This window comes from Schistocerca piceifrons, chromosome 1, assembly GCF_021461385.2.
Source record: "Schistocerca piceifrons isolate TAMUIC-IGC-003096 chromosome 1, iqSchPice1.1, whole genome shotgun sequence".
NCBI lineage: Eukaryota > Metazoa > Arthropoda > Insecta > Orthoptera > Acrididae > Schistocerca > Schistocerca piceifrons.
The window spans coordinates 216,394,267-216,415,852 of record NC_060138.1 but is presented as its reverse complement, the minus strand read 5'-3'; the positions used below and the strand labels follow the sequence as shown (position 1 = coordinate 216,415,852).

Below are 21,586 nucleotides of genomic sequence, written 5' to 3'. Positions count from 1 at the left end.
TGCATTGTATCAGACTTAGCCTTTGTCAAGGTTGCGTTTTATTGCTGTTGCAGACATGTACTACTAGAATGTAGCATTTTTGTCAGTTCAGATAGCAGTTTTGAAGAATATAGGTAAAAGTATAAAAAATTTATAACACCAGTTTTGTTGTGTTGTTACATGTTGTGGCAAAGTTGTGAAGAAATCTAAATTGATGAAGTCTTCATGGTTTTGCAAGAAAGCCTGCACTCCCATATAGATCTGAGATTAATAAGAGTTAATAGATAATGCAATGTTTAACTAAAAGTGGCTTCATACTTTATTAATGAATTTAATAAGCTTTGCTGAGACATAATCTGTGAAAACTCAACTAGTCGTAGTTTGTAGTCCAAATACTGTGTAACAAATTGTAACATAGTAGAAAGAATATTTTTGTCATTAGGATAATTTGTATTAGAATGAAAAATACTATGATGAAAAGTGGTTTAAATGAATTACATTACAATGAGCAACTGTGATGCAGTATTGTGAGTCTTGTGCTAGAACAAATGATCATCTTAGCAGGCACTAAAAATCTTTGATATTGTGTGAGAATCCACACTAATCAAGGTTGTGAAGTATAAAATAACATCAAGAACAGAGACAGTAACAAATAGTGTGCACTATGAAACATGGAGCAGTGCTGGTAATAACACGAAAGAAGAGATTTAAACAGATATGAGACAGTGACCATCAACATTTTATGGCTTCTCACCTATTTTGTGTATAACCCTTTAATAATATTCATTTTCCCCTCTACCTCTCCTCCACCTCTCCTCCCATGCTCTACCTCTCCTCCCATCCTCTACCTCTCCTCCCATCCTCTACTTCTCCTCCACCTCTCCTTCCGCCTCCACCTCTCCTCCCGCCCTCCACCTCTCCTCCCGCCCTCCACCTCTCCTCCCGCCCTCCACCTCTCCTCCCGCCCTCCACCTCTCCTCCCGCCCTCCACCTCTCCTCCCGCACCCTCCCACCTCTCCTCCCGCCCTCCACCTCTCCTCCCGCCCTCCACCTCTCCTCCCCGCCCTCCACCTCTCCTCCCGCCCTCTCTCACCTCTCCTCCCGCCTCCACCTCTCGTCCCGCCCCTCCACCTCTCCCTTACTCCTTCCCCACCTCCCACATCACTTCTCATATATTATCTCTCTGTGTGCATAGTTTCTCATGACATTATGTAGCATTTGACTAGTAGTAACGAGAATCAATGTACTATACATATTCTATCACTACTTGGCCCGTATATGCACGGGTGACAATTGCTACAACATCGGATGCTACATCACTACATGTATGGGTATGCTTTTTATCCGTTTCTGGTGCCACACAGGTTTTTGCTTTTGCTTTTCTAACACTATCTTGAATGAGTTAAATGCACTGTACATCTGACACATGGTGTTGAAAAATATGTTGTGGAGTAAGAGCTTGATTCATTTATAAAAGGTTTGTACCAATTGTGTTACAAAAACAGCATTCATGAAGTTTAGTTATAAGGATGGTGACTTTCACAGACTGTCAAAATGATTAATCTAATTTGCAACTATTCTTGAAGGGGGGGGGGGGGGAGGGGGGGATAAGTAATTGTGTGAAGAGTCTTGTCCTGAAATTGATCCGATTATGCTTTCTACTTGAAACCAATTTTTTGTCCCCTATTTGTGCCTGTTGTTGCAGATTAACCTTGTGGTTGAAATAACATATTTCATCACTAATAGTGAAATAAATTTTTTAAGAAGTTGTATTGCCAAGCTCATTTCTCTTTCTTCGTCTCCTAAAAGGCTTTCCACTTGCTGCAGGTGCTGTAATTGTCAACTTCACATACACTAGTAATTTTTGAAAGAGAATTCCTTTGATATTTTTTCTTACTCTCCGACTCTCTCCCTCCAGAGCAGGTGCCTAACACTTTCAATAATCTGCAGTACTAAAGTTCTGTTCAAATCCGGCACTCTTCATATATTTGTTGTAAAGAGTAGGTGTGTCTTATTTGTAGAAATAGAGAAACAGAAAATAAACTAACATATTTTTGAAACACTTAAAACAATAATGTGAAAGCCTTTTTCTTATGCTTGGAGAAAGAAACAAGTTTTGACAGCTGTAATTTGTTGCTGCCTGATGAATGTCGCCTTTGAGCAAGCAATGATGGCTATTTTATAAATCATTAAACTCCTTTTTTCTTAAAGAATGTTAATCAACATTGCTACTAAAAGACATGAAAGAAACCATTCATTGCTGCTGAAGTAGTTGAAAGAACAGTTTTGTAGCTGCCTGTTTTTCCAATTAAATAAACACCAAACGGAGTGTAATATTTTTTGTTTTAATTTGCTTTATTTTCTAACAACTGAAAATGAGTTGTAAGCCACAAAAAGGAAGAAAATACAAGAACATGTTTTTACTCAAGTTCTTCAGTCAAGGTGCCACTGACATTTAATGAGGGGAAATTAGCTATAAATGAAAAATGGGAAGTATATTAACACAATGAAGTAATTGTCTTTAGGTGGCATTACAAAAGACGCTATTGTGTAAAATCTATATGTATTGTGTTTGTTGTAGCAATAAAGGTATTTTCCACGAGTGGTGATATTAGTGTTATAAGGCACCCTTACTTGGTTAAAGTTTACAAAAATTTCCATGTAATGTCATTTCAGTTATTCATTGTACTTCCCCCTTCCCCCCCCCCCCCCCCCCTCTTATAGCTCCTAACACATTATTGATTTGTTGCCAGTCTCAACTACAAACTGGTATAATAATTAGTGTTTCAACTGTGAATCTCTTTTCTCCACTTACGGTTTCAGGTAGTAGTGAAAAGGACATTGATATAAAGTAACATTTATTGGAATTGTTTGGCAGCTAAAATTGTGCCCCAGTGGTAGTGATCTTTTCTGCTGTTTAGAATCTTCATGTCTTAACAATGTTTGCTGTGTGATAATGTTAGTATTTTGTATTTTCTAAGAAACTCAGAGGTTACCAGTTTTAGATTGTTAATACTGAAAACATCTACAGAAACAGAGCTTTTATTCAGCGTTATCATAATCTCATTTTCCCCCCTAAATCCCAGACATCTGTTAGAAGAGTTAAAAGCAAACACAATCTAAAATGTGACTCAGTTGTGTAAAGCAGACTAAAAGTGCCTGCATACAAATAATTGAAGTTGGAACAACTGGAACAGAGTTGACAGAAAGAAAGGCAACATTCTCCATCTTTATGAATCCGTAAGGTTCATACAGTAATCAAATTATTCTTACTGCAAGATGTATGCCTTACGCAGTCACCAAATTCCAGGGGTGTTTATTGTCAGCAGTGAAAAACATAAGCATTCTCTGTAGCAAAATCTGAGAGAAAACAATCACATGTGGTTGGTTAGCAACTAGACAGGTAGATGGTGATGGTTACTGCCCACAAGAAGATATGTGATCTAAGGTAAGAGCAGATTTAAAAATAAATTGCAAGGTGGATGTGTAGATATGAGAAGTAAAGTTACTCAGAACCTCAAATGACACATACAAGGAGCACAAACAAATTAAAAAGAAAGTTTTTGCCAATTTTATCGCTGTGCAACCTTGTATTTATCTTTTGATTTGGGGTTCTACTGACTTCTGAATAACTACATTACACTTGTATCATTATATACTGATTATCTTTCCTGTCAGCCCACACTGTTTTTGTAATAATAGTTTAGAAGCAACTCGTTTTCTCCAGACAGCTGTTTTTAATGCTGTTTATCATAATTTTAATGCTGAAATCATTTCTAAAACTACTTTGTGTATAGATAGTATAATCACCCATATTCATTTCATATATGTAATCATTTCACTAATTGCTCTCATAAACAATGGTGTACTCAGTGGCAAAATCTGCAAGATCAAGATTCAAGGAACAACTACATCCTTCATATGACATCTCTTCTGCCAGATGAGTCACATGATTGAAGAAGTCACTCAAGAGGTAATTGGCGCAGTGTGTCAGGGGCACATATACCATTTTCACACTTGATTCTTCTGTACATTACGCAGCCTTTGATTACAGTTTGCACCCTTCAGTATCTCATTCAGCACTGTTTGTACATGATAACTTGGTTTCACAGTTGGGCTTAGAGCTTCATAAATACTGGAAATACCAATTTTTGTTTGAAACCATCTATGACATGAAACATACAGCACTTCTTCTTAAGTATCCTATCATATTTTATTGCAATACATATCTTAATATAAATAGCCATCTGATACTTCATTGAATGGGATCAGCTCCTCTACAGAAAAAGTATTAGAGTGTTTAATGGAAGATCAGACAAATAAGAACTGCAAGTGCAATATCAGTGATAAGATTCTTTAAAGTAAGCCACTGAAATAGTTAATTCAGCAGCTTGTAAATAACATCTCTTGTGAAGGTCTTTGTCCGGTTTATTATTTTTTTTGTTTTGTGTTTCATAAGTAGTTTTAGTGGACAGTAGGATGTAACCTTCTTCCCCCCCTGAGGTACTTTACTAGCTGAACAGATACAACCAGTAACCCACTCCCCCCCCCCCCCCCCCCCAAATTCTTTTTCTTTCAAGAATTAACTAACGTATTTAAAACAGCTTCGTACATGTGATACTTTACTAATCAGTTAATTTGTATTTCAGGATAACATGTAAAACCTTAATGAGTAGATTATAACAGCATTGTAAACTTATTGTTTTAAATTTGGTCAATAAAGATATGAAATACTGAAAATCAAATTTTTGTTGCCTTGGAAGCCATTAGATGGGAAACTTGCAGCTGTGACTGGGTGACCATTATAACTGTTTAGTAATATAAATGCTTACTAAGTTTCCACTCACTTCTCTAATCTTTGAAGAGTTATCATCTGCATTTCTGACGTGCTTGTCTGTAAAAAAAGTATTTGCCGTAATTCATACTTGGCACTTTGTCTGATCTTAACATGCACACAATTGCGTGCTGCTTCATTCTGAGCCCATATTCTTCAGCAATTTTCTTACCCTTTTTTTTTTTTTTTTTTTTTTTATTTTTTTTTTTTTTTTTTTTTTTTTTTTTCCCCCCTCAAGAAATCTTTTCATTTTGCATAAAAACTATACCTGCATCACTTGGTAATCCTCAACTTTTATCCGATGGCTACCCTATCTAAATGATAGGTAGAGTTGCTGTCCAAATAATTCCCAATACATTAAATGTATTAGTAACAACTGACAAGAGTTAAATCTTGTTAAACATAAAGGTAATGGGAAAACATACGTTGGCTTCAGCAAAACTGGAAACGAGATATTCGCTGTTAGTAAAAGTTTAGTGTAGGCTTGGAGGGACTGGGTGCTTAGGGATTGAGGGGGGGGGGGGGGGGGGGGGGGGGGGGCTAAATGAGTTTGTATCATAATTTTATTGCCTATGTGTCTGAAAACAAAACAAAGTGTCATGGAAAGGAATTCTGTGGTGGTGTTAGTAGTTGCTGATGCTGCTTCTTGTCACATTGATAAAGTTCCAAAGAGTTTTTTTGATCCCATACGTAATAATACGACGTTTTTCAAGGTAAAGGTCGTACGTTACACAGAAGAAAATTGTAGAAATAGATCATTCTGAATGACAGAATCTGATTTTACTTAATGCATTTGCAAACATTGGGCATATAACCACAAAATACACAAAAATAAAAGCCTTTGGGGTAAAATATCCTATGTCATTAGGCTGTGTGGCATCCTTCTTCAGTTTCTGCTTGATAATTGACTCGTCTGATAGGATTTTCTTCAAGATCTTCTGCTGTTCTCACTAGCTGAACAAAGTGGAACAGAGGAGACTGAATATCAGCTGCGTAAGAAGAAACTGAAGAGGAACCTATTCCAGCCCAAAAAACCTCCCCTACACCCCCCGTTTCCTCTCCCCTACACCCCCGTTTCCTCTCCCCTTCCTCCCCCTACACCCCCATTTCCTCTGCCCTTCCTCCCCCCTACACCCCCCTTTCCTCTGCCCTTCCTCCCCCTACACCCCCCTTTCCTCTGCCCTTCCTCCCCCTACACCCCCCTTTCCTCTGCCCTTCCTCCCCCCTACACCCCCCTTTCCTCTGCCCTTCCTCCCCCTACACCCCCCTTTCCTCTGCCCTTCCTCCCCCCTACACCCCCCTTTCCTCTGCCCTTCCTCCCCCTACACCCCCCTTTCCTCTGCCCTTCCTCCCCCTACACCCCCCTTTCCTCTGCCCTTCCTCCCCCTACACCCCCCTTTCCTCTGCCCTTCCTCCCCCTACACCCCCCTTTCCTCTGCCCTTCCTCCCCCTACACCCCCCGTTCTTCTGCCCTTCCTCCCCCTACACCCCCCTTTCCTCTGCCCTTCCTCCCCTACACCCCCCTTTCCTCTGCCCTTCCTCCCCCTACACCCCCCTTTCCTCTGCCCTTCCTCCCCCTACACCCCACTTTCCTCTGCCCTTCCTCCCCCTACACCCCACTTTCCTCTGCCCTTCCTCCCCCTACACCCCCCTTTCCCTCCTACACCCCCCTTTCCTCTGCCCTTCCTCCCCCACCCTACACCCCCTTTCCTCTGCCCTTCCCCCTACACCCCCCCTTTCCTCTGCCCTTCCTCCCCCTACACCCCCCTTTCCCCTCCCCTTCCTCCCAGTACACTCCCCTTCCTCCCCCTACACCCCACTTTCCCCTCCCCTTCCTCCCCGTACACCTCACTTTCCCCTCCCCGTACACCCCCCTTCCTCCCCCTACGCCTCCCTTTCCTCCCCTACTCCCCCCTCTTCCTCTCCCCTTCCTCCCTCTATGCCTCCTTTTCCTCCCCTTACTCCCCCCCTTTCCTCTCCTTCCTCCCCCTATGCCTCCCTTTCCTCCCCTTACACCCCCCTTTCCTCTCCCCTTCCTCCCCCTACGCCTCCCTTTCCTCCCCTTACTCCCCCCTTTCCTCTCCCCTTCCTCCCCCTACGCCTCCCTTTCCTCCCCTTACTCCCCCCTTCCTCCCCCTACGCCTCCCTTTCCTCCCCCCTTCCACCCTCTACGCCTCCCTTTCCTCCCCCCTTCCACCCTCTACGCCTCCCTTTCCTCCCCCCTTCCACCCTCTACGCCTCCCTTTCCTCCCCCCTTCCACCCTCTACGCCTCCCTTTCCTCCCCCCTTCCACCCTCTACGCCTCCCTTTCCTCCCCCCTTGCACCCTCTACACCTCCCTTTCCTCCCCCCTTTCCTCCCCCCTTTCCTCCCCTATGCCTCCCTTTCCTCCCCTTACTCCCCCCTTTCCTCCCCCTACGCCTCCCTTTCCTCCCCCCTTCCACCCTCTACACCTCCCTTTCCTCCCCCCTTTCCTCTCCCCTTCCCTCCCCTATGCCTCCCTTTCCTCCCCTTACTCCCCCCTTTCCTCTCCCCTTCCTCCCCCTACGCCTCCCCTTCCTCCCCTTACTCCCCCCTTTCCTCTCCCCTTCCTCCCCTTACTCCCCCCTTTCCTCTCCCCTTCCTCCCCCCTTTCCTCTCCCCTACGCCTCCCTTTCCTCCCCCCTTCCACCCTCTACACCTCCCTTTCCTCCCCCCTTTCCTCTCCCCTTCCCTCCCCTATCCCTCCCCCTACTCCCCCCTTTCCTCTCCCCTTCCACCCTCTACGCCTCCCTTTCCTCCCCTTACTCCCCCCCTTTCCTCTCCCCTTCCTCCCCCTACGCCTCCCCTTCCTCCCCCTACACCTCCCTTTCTTCCCCCTACACCCCCCTTTCCTCTCCCCTTCCTCCCCTACACCCCCCTTTCCTCTCCCCTTCCTCCCCCTACAACCCCTCTTCCTCTCCCCTTCCTCCCCCTATGCTCCCTTTCCTTTCTCCTATGCCCCCTTTCTCCTGCCCTTTCCTCTCCCCTATGCCCCCTTTCCTCTCCCCTATGCCCCCTTTCCTCTCCCCTATGCCCCCCTTTCCTCTCCCCTATGCCCCCTTTCCTCTCCCATATGCCCCCCTTTCCTCTCCCTTTCATCCCCTTTTCCCTCCGTTTCCTCTCCCTTTGCCCCCCTCTCCCCTCCCTTTGCCCCCCTCTCCCCTCCCTTTGCATGCCTATCGCCCCCTTTGCCCATCCTCTTCCCCCTTTTCCCATCCTCTTCCCCCTTTTCCCTCCACTTTGCCCATCCCTCTCCCTCTTTCCCCCCTTTTCCCTCCCATTTGCCCATCCTCTCCCCCTCTCCCCCTTTCCCCCCTTTTCCCTCCCCTTTGCCCATCCTCTCTCCCTGTCCCCCCCTTTGCCCATCCTCTCTCCCTGTCCCCCCCCTTTGCCCATCCTGTCCCCCTTTGCCCCCTTTTCCCTCCCCATTGCCCATCCTCTCCCCCTTTCCCCTCCCCATTGCCCATCCTCTCCCCCTTTTCCCTCCCCTTTGCTCATCCTCTCCCCCTTTTCCCTCCCCTTTGCCCATCCTCTCCCCCTTTTCCCTCCCCTTTGCCCATCCTCTCCCCCTTTTCCCTCCCCTTTGCCCATCCTCTCCCCCTTTACCCCACCTTTTCCCTCCCCTTTGCCCCACTTTTTCCCTCCCCTTTGCCCCACCTTTGCTCTCCCCTTTGCCCCCATTCCCACCCTCTGCCTCCATTCCCCTCCTGTTTCCTCCCACCGTACCCTCCCTTCCTCCCATCATGCTCCCTTCCTCATGTTGCCCTCCCGATTCCTCTTTCCATCCCCTGTTCCCTCTTTCGTCACTACATCTGCTCCCCCTCTCCCCTGGCCTTCATCTGTTACACTTTGTCTCCTGCTGCTTCCTCCATCACCTTTCATCTGCTCATTCCTTTCATCCACTCTGTTTCCCGTCTCTCTCTCTCCCCCCCCCCCCCCCTCTCTCTCTCTCTCTCTCTCTCTCTCTCTCTCTCTCTCTCTCTCTCTCTCTCTCTCTCCCCCCTCCCCCTCTCCCTCCCTCCCTCCCTCTCCTCCCCTCCCCCCTCCACCCTGTCCCCATCCCCTACCTGCGACCTACCTTTTTTTTCTTTCCTCATTGCCTGCTTCCAATTTTCTTTCTATTTTTCATTTGTCCAGCTGTGATTTATTTTCAAATTGTTTCTTAGTTCACGGAAGTTTGTGCAGTATGTTTTGCTTAGTTTTTCATAATATGGTAATTATTAATTGAGAAACTAATTTAAGTTTCCATTGTGTCAGATTAAGTTTTTCAAAGGCTGCGTATGTCATTTTACCCTTTTGCTTTTCCATGTACCAGGCGTACTTCAACAGCACACACACTTACACCTTCCACATCTTGTGCTACTCTTTCTGCTGTACCATATTGGATTGCATGGTCTGAAGTAATTGAGATTTTTAAAACCCTAATGAATAGTGTTGAGAATTGTGTGTGCTTTCTCTTTAGAAGATAGCAGTTCATTGAACTTCCCCTGAGTGAGTAGTTTCTTGTCTAGTATATTTCTGCTTTAGAAACCTTGAATAGCAGGTCAATTTGGCCATTTTTTTCCTTTTCATTTCAGTTATAGAAACACTAAATACCCCGTGTATGTAGGTTGTGTGCTGTTACATTTTAAAGGTATCTTGATAGCTGACTGAAAAGTCTTGTTCCATTTGGCTGCTTTTGGAATACACCTGTACATTTGTAATAACTAGGAAATATCAAGCCCCCTTCATCTTCTCCACATATATTGATTGAGAATTTTGCATAATAATGGTGAACTTCTGCTGTTTAAAAAGTAATTGGGGAAAATACTGAGAAATTTCCAAAAATAAGATATTTGTTTACTGCATTACTTTAGCATGAGATGCAGAGGCAGTATATCAGTTTTTGTAATGTAAGTTTGGTTCTACAAGATTTAACATTCTCAGTGTCTTGTAGGAAATCATCTGATGTAACTAATGAAAGCTGTTACATGAAGAAACTATACACCTTGTCAATATCATAGCTTGCTGCTACTTTCAGATATCTTCACAAGAAATAATTCATTTCTTAAGCCTGTACTGTGTACTTACTTTTGGCTCTCTGTGTTTGAAAATATTCCTCAAGGTAATCAAATACTTGAACTGGCAACTTGACAAGGCTAAGTTGTGTATTTTAAGGTAAAAAAAAAACACTAAATTATCTATGATGTAGAAGCATGTTTTTTTTTATTCTGAGGTCTTATTTTATGCTTATTTATCAAGAATTATTTCATTATTTGGAGCTGCTGCTAATTAGCTAATAGTTTCATATTGGCATGCTCATATGTGAGGATGCTTCTGGATTTGTTAATCACGCAAAGTAGCATTAAAAGTAGTTTGGCTATGTGTTTGTAGCTGCTCTTGCGAGGAGTTGAACAAATCACTCATTGTAAACATTTGTTCAGTTTTAGTACCACCCTTTCTTGAGAAACAAGAGTAAATTATATGCTTTTTTCATGATAGGGTTCAGTGAATTTTGTCATAAGAGGTTCCAAAATAATTGGATTATTTCAGAAGAATCTCCCTTTCCTTGTGAAATTTTGGATGAATGTACACCTAGTTAGGCCTGGTGGTTTAGCAGTGAAGCACTTGACTCGAAATGAAGAAGTCGTGATATCGAACCCTGGTTGAACCTTGGCTTTTTCAGTCTGCGTTTTAACCTAGCCTTCACCTCTCAACAACGCGAGGAGTCACTGAAATCACATGTAACTCAAATTCTATGTTAAACTGTAGATCCTGTTTCCCCCATTTGATAACTGTGGTAAGTTAGGGACACGCCAGTTGCCGAAGTGATGTCCAATTGAAAGACTTGCACCAGGCCAGTGAGTCACATGAAATTAATGTGCACCTAGTCTGGTAAGGACTGCAACTGAGAAATTCGGTATCCATCGTAATGTACTTTTTAGTTATGTATGCAGCATAAGTAACATTTTCAACATTGTTGGTGACAATATGAACAGCTACTACCATTTGCCATTGTCAATGAGCCTACAGCAGATAACCTGCAGTAGTAATCAGTACTGGGAAATTAATCCATTGGACTCCACACTGTATTCTTGTAAGAAGTGATGAAGATGGAGCAGTCATATTACATTGCTCTTTCACTTTATAATAAAATGAGAGTTATGCAATATTCACTTGGAACATCAGGTCAACATATGTCTTCTGCTGGTCTTTCTGAGCAAAATGAAAATGAAAGAAAAAAAAAATTACACAGCCGAGTTCGAAGATCATTGGTCTGTGAAATGTAAGCAGAGCAAAAATACTTCAGTTAAATTAGTAGAAAAACGATCTTAGTGCAACCTTGGAAACTACATTAATGTATGAAATTCTGTGTATCATATTAAAAATTACTCCATTGTTTTATATATATATATATATATATATATATATATATATATATATTATAATATATATATGAACTTGTTTTACTGTGTATGTGTGTTGTGTGTTTATATATAGTTCATTAGCTTTTATTTTTGCATGATAAGTGTTATGTTAGATATTCCCATCAGTTATACGTAGAGGCCCAGTTATGAAAGCCTGTGCCAAAGTCCAGCGGTGTTGGTTTTTTATTATTATTGTTTTATAAAGCATGATTTGTATGTGGTTGTTTGCATCTGCTACCCCATTGCAGGATATGCTTGCACTAGGCCCAGACCAGGGCTATTCAGCAGTAATGTATGGACAGGGACCACCTAGTGTTCACAGCAGTCATGGAGGTCGTCAGTATCCGATGCAAGGTAGGTTCGTTCCCTCATCCTCCAAAATATATGCAAGTAAATATAGCTACTTAAAATTGTATCAGTGTTTCAGGCCACAAAAAAGGAATTATTACCTCATATAAATGTCTCTCTTAACAGGCATGAGAATTTCATTTAAATATGTTATCAACTTGAATCAATGAAATATATCACTTTTTTGACACACTCAAAAATCCATGACCGTTTAAATTACTGTATCAGTAACTTTATAATGAGTCAGTCATAAAGCCCAACCACTTTATTTGTAAAATGCTGTTGTACTAACACAGGGATAATAACCGGTTTGCAGTTAATATTTACAGTCCCATTGCTGATGCTGACACTTCGATTTATTTAGCAATTAATACTGTCAATTCAGCTCCAACTTTTTTTTTTAAAAAAGTTCAGGTATCTGGTAGTGTAAGGGTTGTTGAAGAAGAGAATGCATATCATCTTCAGTACTGAGTTTTAAGTAACTATTTATTGTCAGCTCAAAGATATATGGTGGTTACAGTGCTACAGTTGTCATTCATCGGACCACCTAGATCATTGCAACATTGTGGCATCCGTATGGAAGAGTTGGTACAATTATTAATTATTTGCCTCAAGAAGATACAAAGGAAAAGATTATGACCAGAAGTTGTCAGCAATTGACATTGGTTGATAGAATGCTCCTCTTAGCTAGTATTTTTAATTTTTCCCAGTAAGTTACTTTTCCAGATATGCCTGTGCTTCAGCAAAACCAATTCAGATGCAGGCTAAGTACCTAACAAAGCTCAGTAAAATAATAGTGCACATCAGTTAATCTGTGTTTTGAAACTGCTTCAAAACAGCCAGTGTTGCTCAGCATTCGATGGAACTTAGTTGATATTGGTGTGATTAATCCCAAGAATGGCGCACAATTCATTTCCACATTGCAACAGTCATACAGTTGGCATAAGACCATAATCTCAGCTATTCTATGCATGGAGTAAAACAACTGATGTGTGTTGTGGAAAAACTGCATTGAAATGACAGAAAATCCAAAGAGATTCTGATCATATTTAAAGTACGCCAGAGGCAAGACACACTCAATCCTTCACTGCCCAATACCAGTGGTAATATTATTAGTGACAGTGTCGTAAGATGGCATTATTAAACTTAGTTTTGCAAAGTTTCTTCACAAAAGCAGGTCAAGTAAATAATCCAGAATTCGAATCGAGAACAGTTGCCAACATGAGTACCTTAAAAGTAGATATCCTTTATGTAGCGAAGCAGCTTAAATCACATTTAATGGCAAGTCTTTGGGTTCAGATCATATACAAGTTAGGCTTCTTTCAGAGGATGCTAATACAATAGCCCCATATACAACTGCTCACTGGACAAAAGATCCATACCAAAATAATGTAATGTTGCACAGGTTACACCAATACTCAGGAAGGAAGTAGGACTAATCTTATGAATTGCCGACACATTTTACTGATGACAATTTGCAGTAGGATTGCATAACATATATTGTTTTCAAACATTATTAATTACCTTTAAGAAAAAGGCCTTGTGACATGTCAGATTCAGACAATATTGTTCTTGTCAAACACAATTAGCTCTTTATTCGTATGATGTAATGAGTGATATTGACTGGGGATCTCAAATTGATGCCATATTTCTAGATTTCCAGAAGATTTCTGACACTGTTCCTAATCTATATAAACAATTTAGGAGACAATCAGAACAACCCTCTATTATTTTCAGATGATGCAGTCATTTACCATCTTCTTATTTAATCAGAAAATCAAAACCAATTGCAAAATGATTGAGTCCGCAGCTCGTGGTCTCTGGTCACATTCTCGCTTCCTTAGCACGCGGTCCCGAGTTCGATTCCTACCGGGGACAGGGATTTTCACCAGTCTCGAGATGACTAGGTGTTTGTATTGTCTTCATCATTTCATCAGCATTTATGAAAGAGGCGAGATTGGGCTGAGCAAAGGTTGGGAATTTGTATGGGCGCTGATAACCGTGCAGTTCAGCGCCCCATAAACCAAACATCATGATGATCATCATCATCATCAAAATGATTGACAAAATATCTGTATGGTATGAAAAGTGGAAATGGTCTCTGAAAAAGGAAAAGTGTGAGGTCATCCATATGAGTATGAAAATAAATCTGTTAAGTTTCACCTATACAATAAATCACACAAATTTAAAAGCTGTCTATTCATCTAAGTACCTAGGGATTACGATTACGAACAACTTTAATTGTAATGATCACATAGATAATGTTGTGGGGAAGGCGAACCAGAGATTGTGTTTTATTGGCAGAACACTTGGAAGATGCAACATTTCTACTGAAGACCTTGGCTGTGTGGTATGCAATCCTTACCAGATAGGATTAACGGACGACACTGAAAAAATCCAGAGAAGGGCAGCTCGTTTAATATTAGACCTATTGCAAAACAGGGGACACGGTGTCATGGATATGACAAGCGAGTTAGGGCATTTTTCATTGCCGTGAGATCTTTTCATGAAATTTCAGTCACCAACTTTCTCCTCTGAATGTGAAAATATTTTATTGTCTGCTAATTATATAGGGAGAAATGATTATCATAATAAAATAAAAATCAGAGGTTATACAGAAAAATAAGTTATCATTTTTCCTACCTGCCTTTGAAGAGTGGAACAGTAGCGAAATAGTCAGACGGTTGTTCGAAGAATCCTCTGCCAGACACTTAAGTGTGAATTGCAGAGTAATCATGTAGCTGTAGATGAACTGGGTTACTGAAATTTGTATCACATAGACTACAGTAAATTGCCGTTCCTGGCCAGTTGTTAATAAAACAGATTACAACTATAACATTTTTAAGGCTACTAGCTTTCAAGCGTTTCAGTGTGGACAGAATAAACTTGCAGAGAAGTCACTATCTGTAGCAGAAATGAACAAATTTACAGTCTTTAGTAAATTAAAAGAAAAGTTAATGTAAAAAGTAAAGAAAGAAACAAATTCACCAGCCAAATTTGTTAAGAGTAATATAAATGATTCCAAATTCTTCTTAATCATGAGAAGGACCTTGACATAAGCAAAAAGAAATACAGGGTGGTCAGAAAATGTGTGAAATGCTTGTAGGGATGTTACAGGGCAGGTTGTACTGAGGCATAAATGTTAAGAAAAAAATTTGATACATTGCTCCGTTTCCAAGTTATTTAGCATAGAATTTATCCAATTGAGGCATCGCGCACTCACACTCAAGCGGCCTGCCAGGAGCAGTGTTGCCCAACGAGTGCTTTGTCTTGTTAGCTGAAACTTGAATTTACGCGCGGGCCGATCTGATTGGCTAACTTCAATGCTAAATAACTCTGAAACAGCACAACTTACCAAATTTTTTTCGTAACATTCATATCTCAGTACAACCTGCCCTGCAATATCCCTACAAGCGTTTCAGATATTTTCTGACCACACTGTATATCATGCTGCATTCTCTTGTGTGGGTGTCCATTTTTATCTTCACTAATATCAGATAATGCTGTTATAGCTCATAGTTAATTAGTGGAGAAATGCTGAGGGGAGTCTGATTGTTAAGACTGCAGCTGTCACTGTCACTTTTTCTTTTCAAATCGTGTTATAGATTGGCCATTTTGTATCCTCCCATGCCCTTGATGAATGGTACAGGGGCAGCACCTGTTCATGAATTCGCTAAATGCTTCCTACCCCATCAGAGGGATAACTACATGTGAAAGCATCCATATTTTATGTCATGTGCTCTGTGTGGCTTCTTTTTAGTTTGGATCACTAACCATTAAACTGTCGTTATGAATAACTGCTGACAACCTGTGGGCAAGGACCATCTGATACCAGAGCACTTTATTCCACAAGGCATTGCCAGCTATTCCAATTGTTGCCTCCCAACCACTGTTATCTGGATGCTTCCCCTGTCTCATCTTCCCTGAACATCAAAAGTGGGGGTGTCTGTTCCCCAACAACTGCTGTATGCTCTTGTTTCCATGTAACTACTACTCCTCCCTTTCAGTTCAGCTTTACTGTGCTTTATGTCTACATTGTATTTTGCACATTCATATTTTTGCATGTTCTTCTTGCATCAATGGTTACCTATTGTTATAAAATTCGGTTGCCTTACCATTGAGGATACAGTGCTCTTTCCCAACCTTCTTTTTCAGTATACTGATTCATATTTTTCTAGGCATGATTAGGCAAGATAGTTCTTTTGATAGACCAAATTAAATGTCAATTTTCCTAGTTTTGGTGTTAAGCCCCAAAAAACAAACTAGAATTGATAGAGAACACTGTTTCATACTTGACCCATGTCACCATTTATTATGTTTCAGCCAATAAATCAAAGATCATCACAGTATTTTCTATAGCATAGTCTGTCAGGGGTAGCATGCCCTTGCTTTCTCCTGACCTTAGAACTATCTCACTTGGCCACCAGACATACAATTTTTCACAGTTATAAATATTTCCCATCACTTGAAAATCACATTGAGTACTAGAAAAAATGAAGAACTGGCCAAGAACTGAACTCTCAGGTAGTCAGTTTGTAGTCTTGGCTTGACCTTCAAGCCACTGTGACTGTTATTAGGGATTTAACCAAAATATAGTTTTGTAGGTAATTTTTGTGCAGTTACTAATTCAAAGATAACATTTTAACTGTGTGCCTGAGATGAAATGCTGATCACAATTTTGGTAGCTTGAACTGTAATGTATTTGTACTATAACATCAACAAGAATCTAACAACAGTTGTATTGTATAGCAGCTGACCACCGAGCAGGGAGTTGCGGTATATCTCCAGTTCCTAACTCATAAATTAGTAAAGTTGGTATCTTTCATATTAACGCATACATAGTACACTGCATGATTAATGACTGCTTTCCACTGCTTATAGAGTTTGTGTTCACACACAATACTGCTAATACCTGTGTTAATTGAAGATAGAGTAAGAGAGTTACTTTTTTTATTGTAATATATTTGTGGCAGAATGTAGAAATTTATGTCTTAGTAAGTATTTAGTAGCATGTTATAAGCACTGCAAATGCACAGAAGAGTAAATAGCCCATCATCATCACTATAAAATACTAAAAAGTATATCAAAGACTAAATATTTGTATGGTAGTTTTATCATGTTACTTGCTAAATCTGTTTGATTTTTTGTAATAAATCCAGTGTTAGTGGAATAATAATCATAGCAGCTTGTAGTATGTTATGATAAAAGTTTGATAAGTTCACATGTTTCTTTAAACATGGGTAGGTTTGTTTTGTCTTGCTTAACAAAGTTTTTGAGGAAAAAATACCATTATTGCAGACTTTGAGAAATATATGTGAATTTTCTTGTGTGTGTGTGTGTGTGTGTGTGTGTGTGTGTGTGTGTGTGTGTGTGTGTGTGCGTGTGTGTGAGGTGTGGGGGGGGGGGGGGGGGGGGGGGGGGGGGGGGGGGGGGGGAGGGGTGTGGAAATCTAAATAGGGCCTACTCATCTGAAGCTTTGATGTATTTGATACTTACATTACTCCACCGTAAAGGGCAAGCCACATTGTCCTTTGTTTGTACTGCCCTTTGTGTACAGTTAATGTGCCCAGTTAATAAAACTTGTTGTGAAACTCATATCCTTATTGATTCAGCTGCATCCTGATAAAAGTTTTTTTATAAGAGCGCACTTGTGCGCGCGCACACACACACACACACACACACACACACACACACACACACACACACACACACAGTAGGCTGTAGACTGCTTGCATCATGTGAAAGTATTCCTGACATCAGCAGACTAGATCAGTCTGTCTAAAGTGATCAGCTGAGCATAAAGTACGGTAGCGTCAGATTCATAATATTGATTAATAACATCAGTTGCAACACTTACGGGGTATTTTGTTGTGGATCAATAAAGCAGCTGTACTCTATTGAATGCAAGGACATGTGTAAGCTGAAAAGAGGGGATGATACTACTGATACAGTCTAATAATTTTAATTTGGTCCTACCTGTGTAGAGTTCACAATCTTACAAAATGAATATTTCAGCAGTTGTCTGTCATTAAAATTAATTACATTGAGCACTGTTATGACTTAAATGAGTTATAGCCACAACATGTTTCCAGGCAGGAAAGATATCACAGAGGAAATTGATCGTTCGCAAGGTGACTGGTAAACAAGCTTATTTTGACATCAGCTTTTGAATTGAACCGAAATCACAAGTATGGAAATATGTGCTTAATAACAGTTACTTTTACTTATTTCCCAGCAGCTTCACTTTTAACTTAACTTTCGACTCTTGAGTACTGCAAATGACCAGATTTTTATATTTCCAAACCCAGTACTTTGCATGATTTTTTTGACTTGGCAATGGTTCAGTTTTCTCCTCTTGTTCTCATTAGCAAAGTTCCCAATACTGAAGCTTCAGGTGGAGAAAGTCATTGTGGCTCCCAAGACAATTTGTAGATCTAATTTTCAGCTATGTTTCTGATTTTGTTTCCATGTTAAGAATTGTTTTTCAGATTCCTATTTAATTTTTATATTCATCAGTTCATCATAAAGCAGTAGATTTACATTTAAGTAATTTTACAGGCTATGACACGCTACCAGTAGACTCTATTCAAGGACTTGGACATAAACTCTCACCCTGCCACTGGTGGTGGTGGCGGCGTGGTGGATCCAATTATGGACCCATGGACACCATGGATGTACCAGGTGCTGAATCAACAGACCTCAACTTTGACCACTTGGAGGAATTACCACAGCCACCACAGGACAATAACCAAGTGGGCTGCTTGGTATGACACTGACTTGTAATTTAGATTTGGTGCGGTGTCTGTCAGGAGTGTTATTAACGTGTGTATGTTTTTATGTTCATGGTGAAGTGAGTGACATTACTTTGCATGTTAGAAGGTTATTGTGTGTGGCAGACTGGCTGTACCACAGTGAAGATATCTCATTCACATGTTAATTTAGGTTTATCATTCCTATTTCATGACAGCTTTGTGAGAATTCATAACCAAAATTTTATAAACAATTTTGTTGAGTGTTCTCATATAATTTTGATTCATTATTCCATTTTGTATGAATGAATTGGAAGCAAATGTTACTGAGTAATGTAGATTTTGGAATATTATGTAAACAGAATGATGTGTAAGCACTGTCATTATGGAAAGATGATTTTTTTGCTGCATTAATAGCCTCATAATTGATACATTAGGTGTGTAGATGCAGTTTTTAAGTGAGAATTATGTGTCTCATTTAATAAATTTGTGAGTTTCACGCACAGTTATTTAATTAGATGTAACTGTTATTGAGCACTGCAGGGGATATCATTAGTTATTGTTCATATCACTCAGTCATAAAATTGTGTGTGATCATAGTAGCAAAACATTTATGTATGTGTAGTGAAATCTGCTATAATACTGAGTACTTTTAGCTGTGTAATTCTGCTTCGTGTATGTTGAATGGTCCATTTGCTTTCCTACTTCAGACGAAAAGTATCTTGGATATTCTTTAATTACATGTAGGGACCATATATTTTTCTTCTTACTTTAGCCAGAACATCAAATAAAGTTATTAAATATAAGGTGTTTGATTATTATTGCTATTCAGAAAATGTTCCCTCACAAGTAAAAACAGTGTCGTCCTACCTACTGTCAAACAGTGGAAAATCCAAGGTGGAATGTAACAATATTATGAGAAGGAAAGTTGCTACTCACCATATAGCGGAGATGCCACACACACACGCACACACACACACACACACACACACACACACACACACACACACACACAGGCAACTAAAACCGCACTGCGAGCAGCAGCACCAATGCATGATGGGAGTGGCAAATGGGTGGTGTATGAAGGACACTGTGGCGGGGAGGGGGAGGGATAGTATGATGGGGCTGGCAGACAGTGAAGTGAAGTGAAGTGCTGCAGGTTAGACCGAGGGGGGGGGGGGGGGGGAGTAGCATAAAAGGAGAGAAATAAAGAGACTGGTTGTGGTGGTGGAATGACGGCTGTGTAGTGCTGGAATGGAACAGGCAAGGGGCTGGATGGGTGAGGACAGTGACTATTGAAGGTTGAGGCCAGGAGGGTTACGAGAATGCAGGATGTATTGCAGGGAAAGTTCCCACCTGTACAATTCAGAAAAGCTGGTGTTGGTGGGAAGGATCCATATGACACAGGCTGTGAAGTAGTAATTGAAATGAAGGATATCATGTTTGGTAGTGTATTCAGCAACAGGGTGCTCCACTTGTTTCTTGGCCACAGTTTGTCAGTGGCCATTCATGCGGATAGACAGCTTTTTGGTTGTCGTGCCTACATAGAATGCAACACAGTGGGTGCAGCTTAGCTTGTAGACGACGTGACTGGTTCCCCAGGTAGCCCTGCCTTTGATGGGATAGGTGATGTTAGTGACCGGACTGGAGTAGGTGGTGGTAGGAGGATGTATGGGACAGGTCTTGCATCTAGGTCTATTACAGGGGTATGAGCCATGAGGTAAGGGATTGGGACCAGGGGTTGTGTAAGGATGGATGTGTATATTGTGTAGGTTCGGTGAACGGCGGAATACCACTGTGTGAGGGGGGAAGGATAGTGGGCAGGACATTCCTCATTTCAGAGCACAACGAGAGGTAGTCAAAAGCCTGATGGAGAATGTAATTCAGTTGCTCCAGTCCCGGGTGATACTGAGTTACAAGGGAAATGATCCTCTGTGGCCAGATGGTGGGACTCTGGGAGGTGGTGAGAGAGTGGAAAGATAAGACACAGGAGATTTGCTTTTGTACAAGGTTGGGAGGATAATTATGGTCAGTGAAGCTTCAGTAAGGCCCTCAGTATATTTGGAGAGGGACTGCTCGTCACTGCAAATGTGATGACCCAGGTTTGTAGGTGAAAGTATCTGACAGCTGGTTGAGTCGTTCCGACAGGTACTCCTTGCAGTTCAAAACAACAGTGGTGGAGCCTTTGTCCACAGGTAGGGTTAGATGGTGGACAGCGGTTCTTTCTGCGGATGTAAGGTTGGTTTGCATGTTGAGAGATTTCGGGAATTTTGGTGAGGCAAGGTTCAAAGTTAAGAAATTCTACAAAGTTAACAGAAGGTGGTTTGGGGGAAGTGGGGGTGGATCACGGTTGGATGGAGGAGTGAACTGAGTTAGGCTAGTTTCAATGTTGGTCTTTGGTTTAGTCTGATTGGTAAGTTGGGTGGCGAGAAAGTGTTTCCACTGTAGGGACCAGGAGAAGCAGAGGAGGTCTTTAACAAGTCCTGCATGATTGAATTTGGGAGTGGGGCAAAAGATGAGGCCTTTGGAAATGACTGATATTTCTGTGGGGCTAAGGCTTCTGGAAGATAGGTTAATGACTGTGTTGTGGATCTCTTTAGGTTCTGGAATCTGTGTGGTGGTCGGAGGGAGTTTGGAAGGGTGGGGTAAGTGTAGTAGGTCTGCGAGACATGGTTTGTCAGCTATGAGGGGAAGTGGAGGTGGTGGACAGTGGTACTCCAAGGCAGGAGTAGGGAGTGAATGGGATGGAGAGCTTTTTGAGGTGGCATTTTGCATGTTGCTCAAGTCCCTGCCAGGCAAGAATTTCAGTGTCTGTTATGGGTTCCAGGAATCTGGGATTCCATAGGAGGAGGATTTTGCGAATGGAGAAAGTAGTGCAAGAAGATTTTGGGCTTGGTTGATACGGTGTTGTAGGACTATGTTGGTGAGGGCTAATGATTGACAGAATCTGAACAGGCAGAAGGAGGGGTGGCAGCCAGAGATGGGTAATTTGATGGTAAGGCCATTAGAGAGGGATTCCATGAGCCAAGCAACAATGCAGGAATAGTATGTATGACTGGGATCTGGTTAGGGATAAGGAAACTTTTCTGTACTGACACAGATGAAAGGAGCAAGGATCCATGGTGGTGAAAGAATGCAAAAAATTATGTAAATAATGTAGAATTATGCCCGAAAAATTTCGCAAGAATACACCCAAATATGTGTGAAAATTCACGAAAAGTATGAAATGGGTGCAAAAGGGGGAAACAA

General features: G+C 41.4%; 1 protein-coding gene across 1 annotated transcript in view; it reads left to right on the top strand.

Annotated features, from left to right (window-relative positions):
* Positions 1 to 19,143, top strand: part of LOC124802914 (armadillo segment polarity protein) — an 89,306-nt gene extending 70,163 nt beyond the window's left edge. The window contains 5 exon segments of the mRNA XM_047263987.1: positions 11,489 to 11,594; positions 18,147 to 18,181; positions 18,183 to 18,255; positions 18,258 to 18,343; positions 18,345 to 19,143. Of these exon segments, the coding sequence (XP_047119943.1) occupies positions 11,489 to 11,594; positions 18,147 to 18,181; positions 18,183 to 18,255; positions 18,258 to 18,343; positions 18,345 to 18,371 (327 nt within the window). The 3' untranslated portion in view covers positions 18,372 to 19,143.
* Positions 19,144 to 21,586: the final 2,443 nt, after the last annotated feature.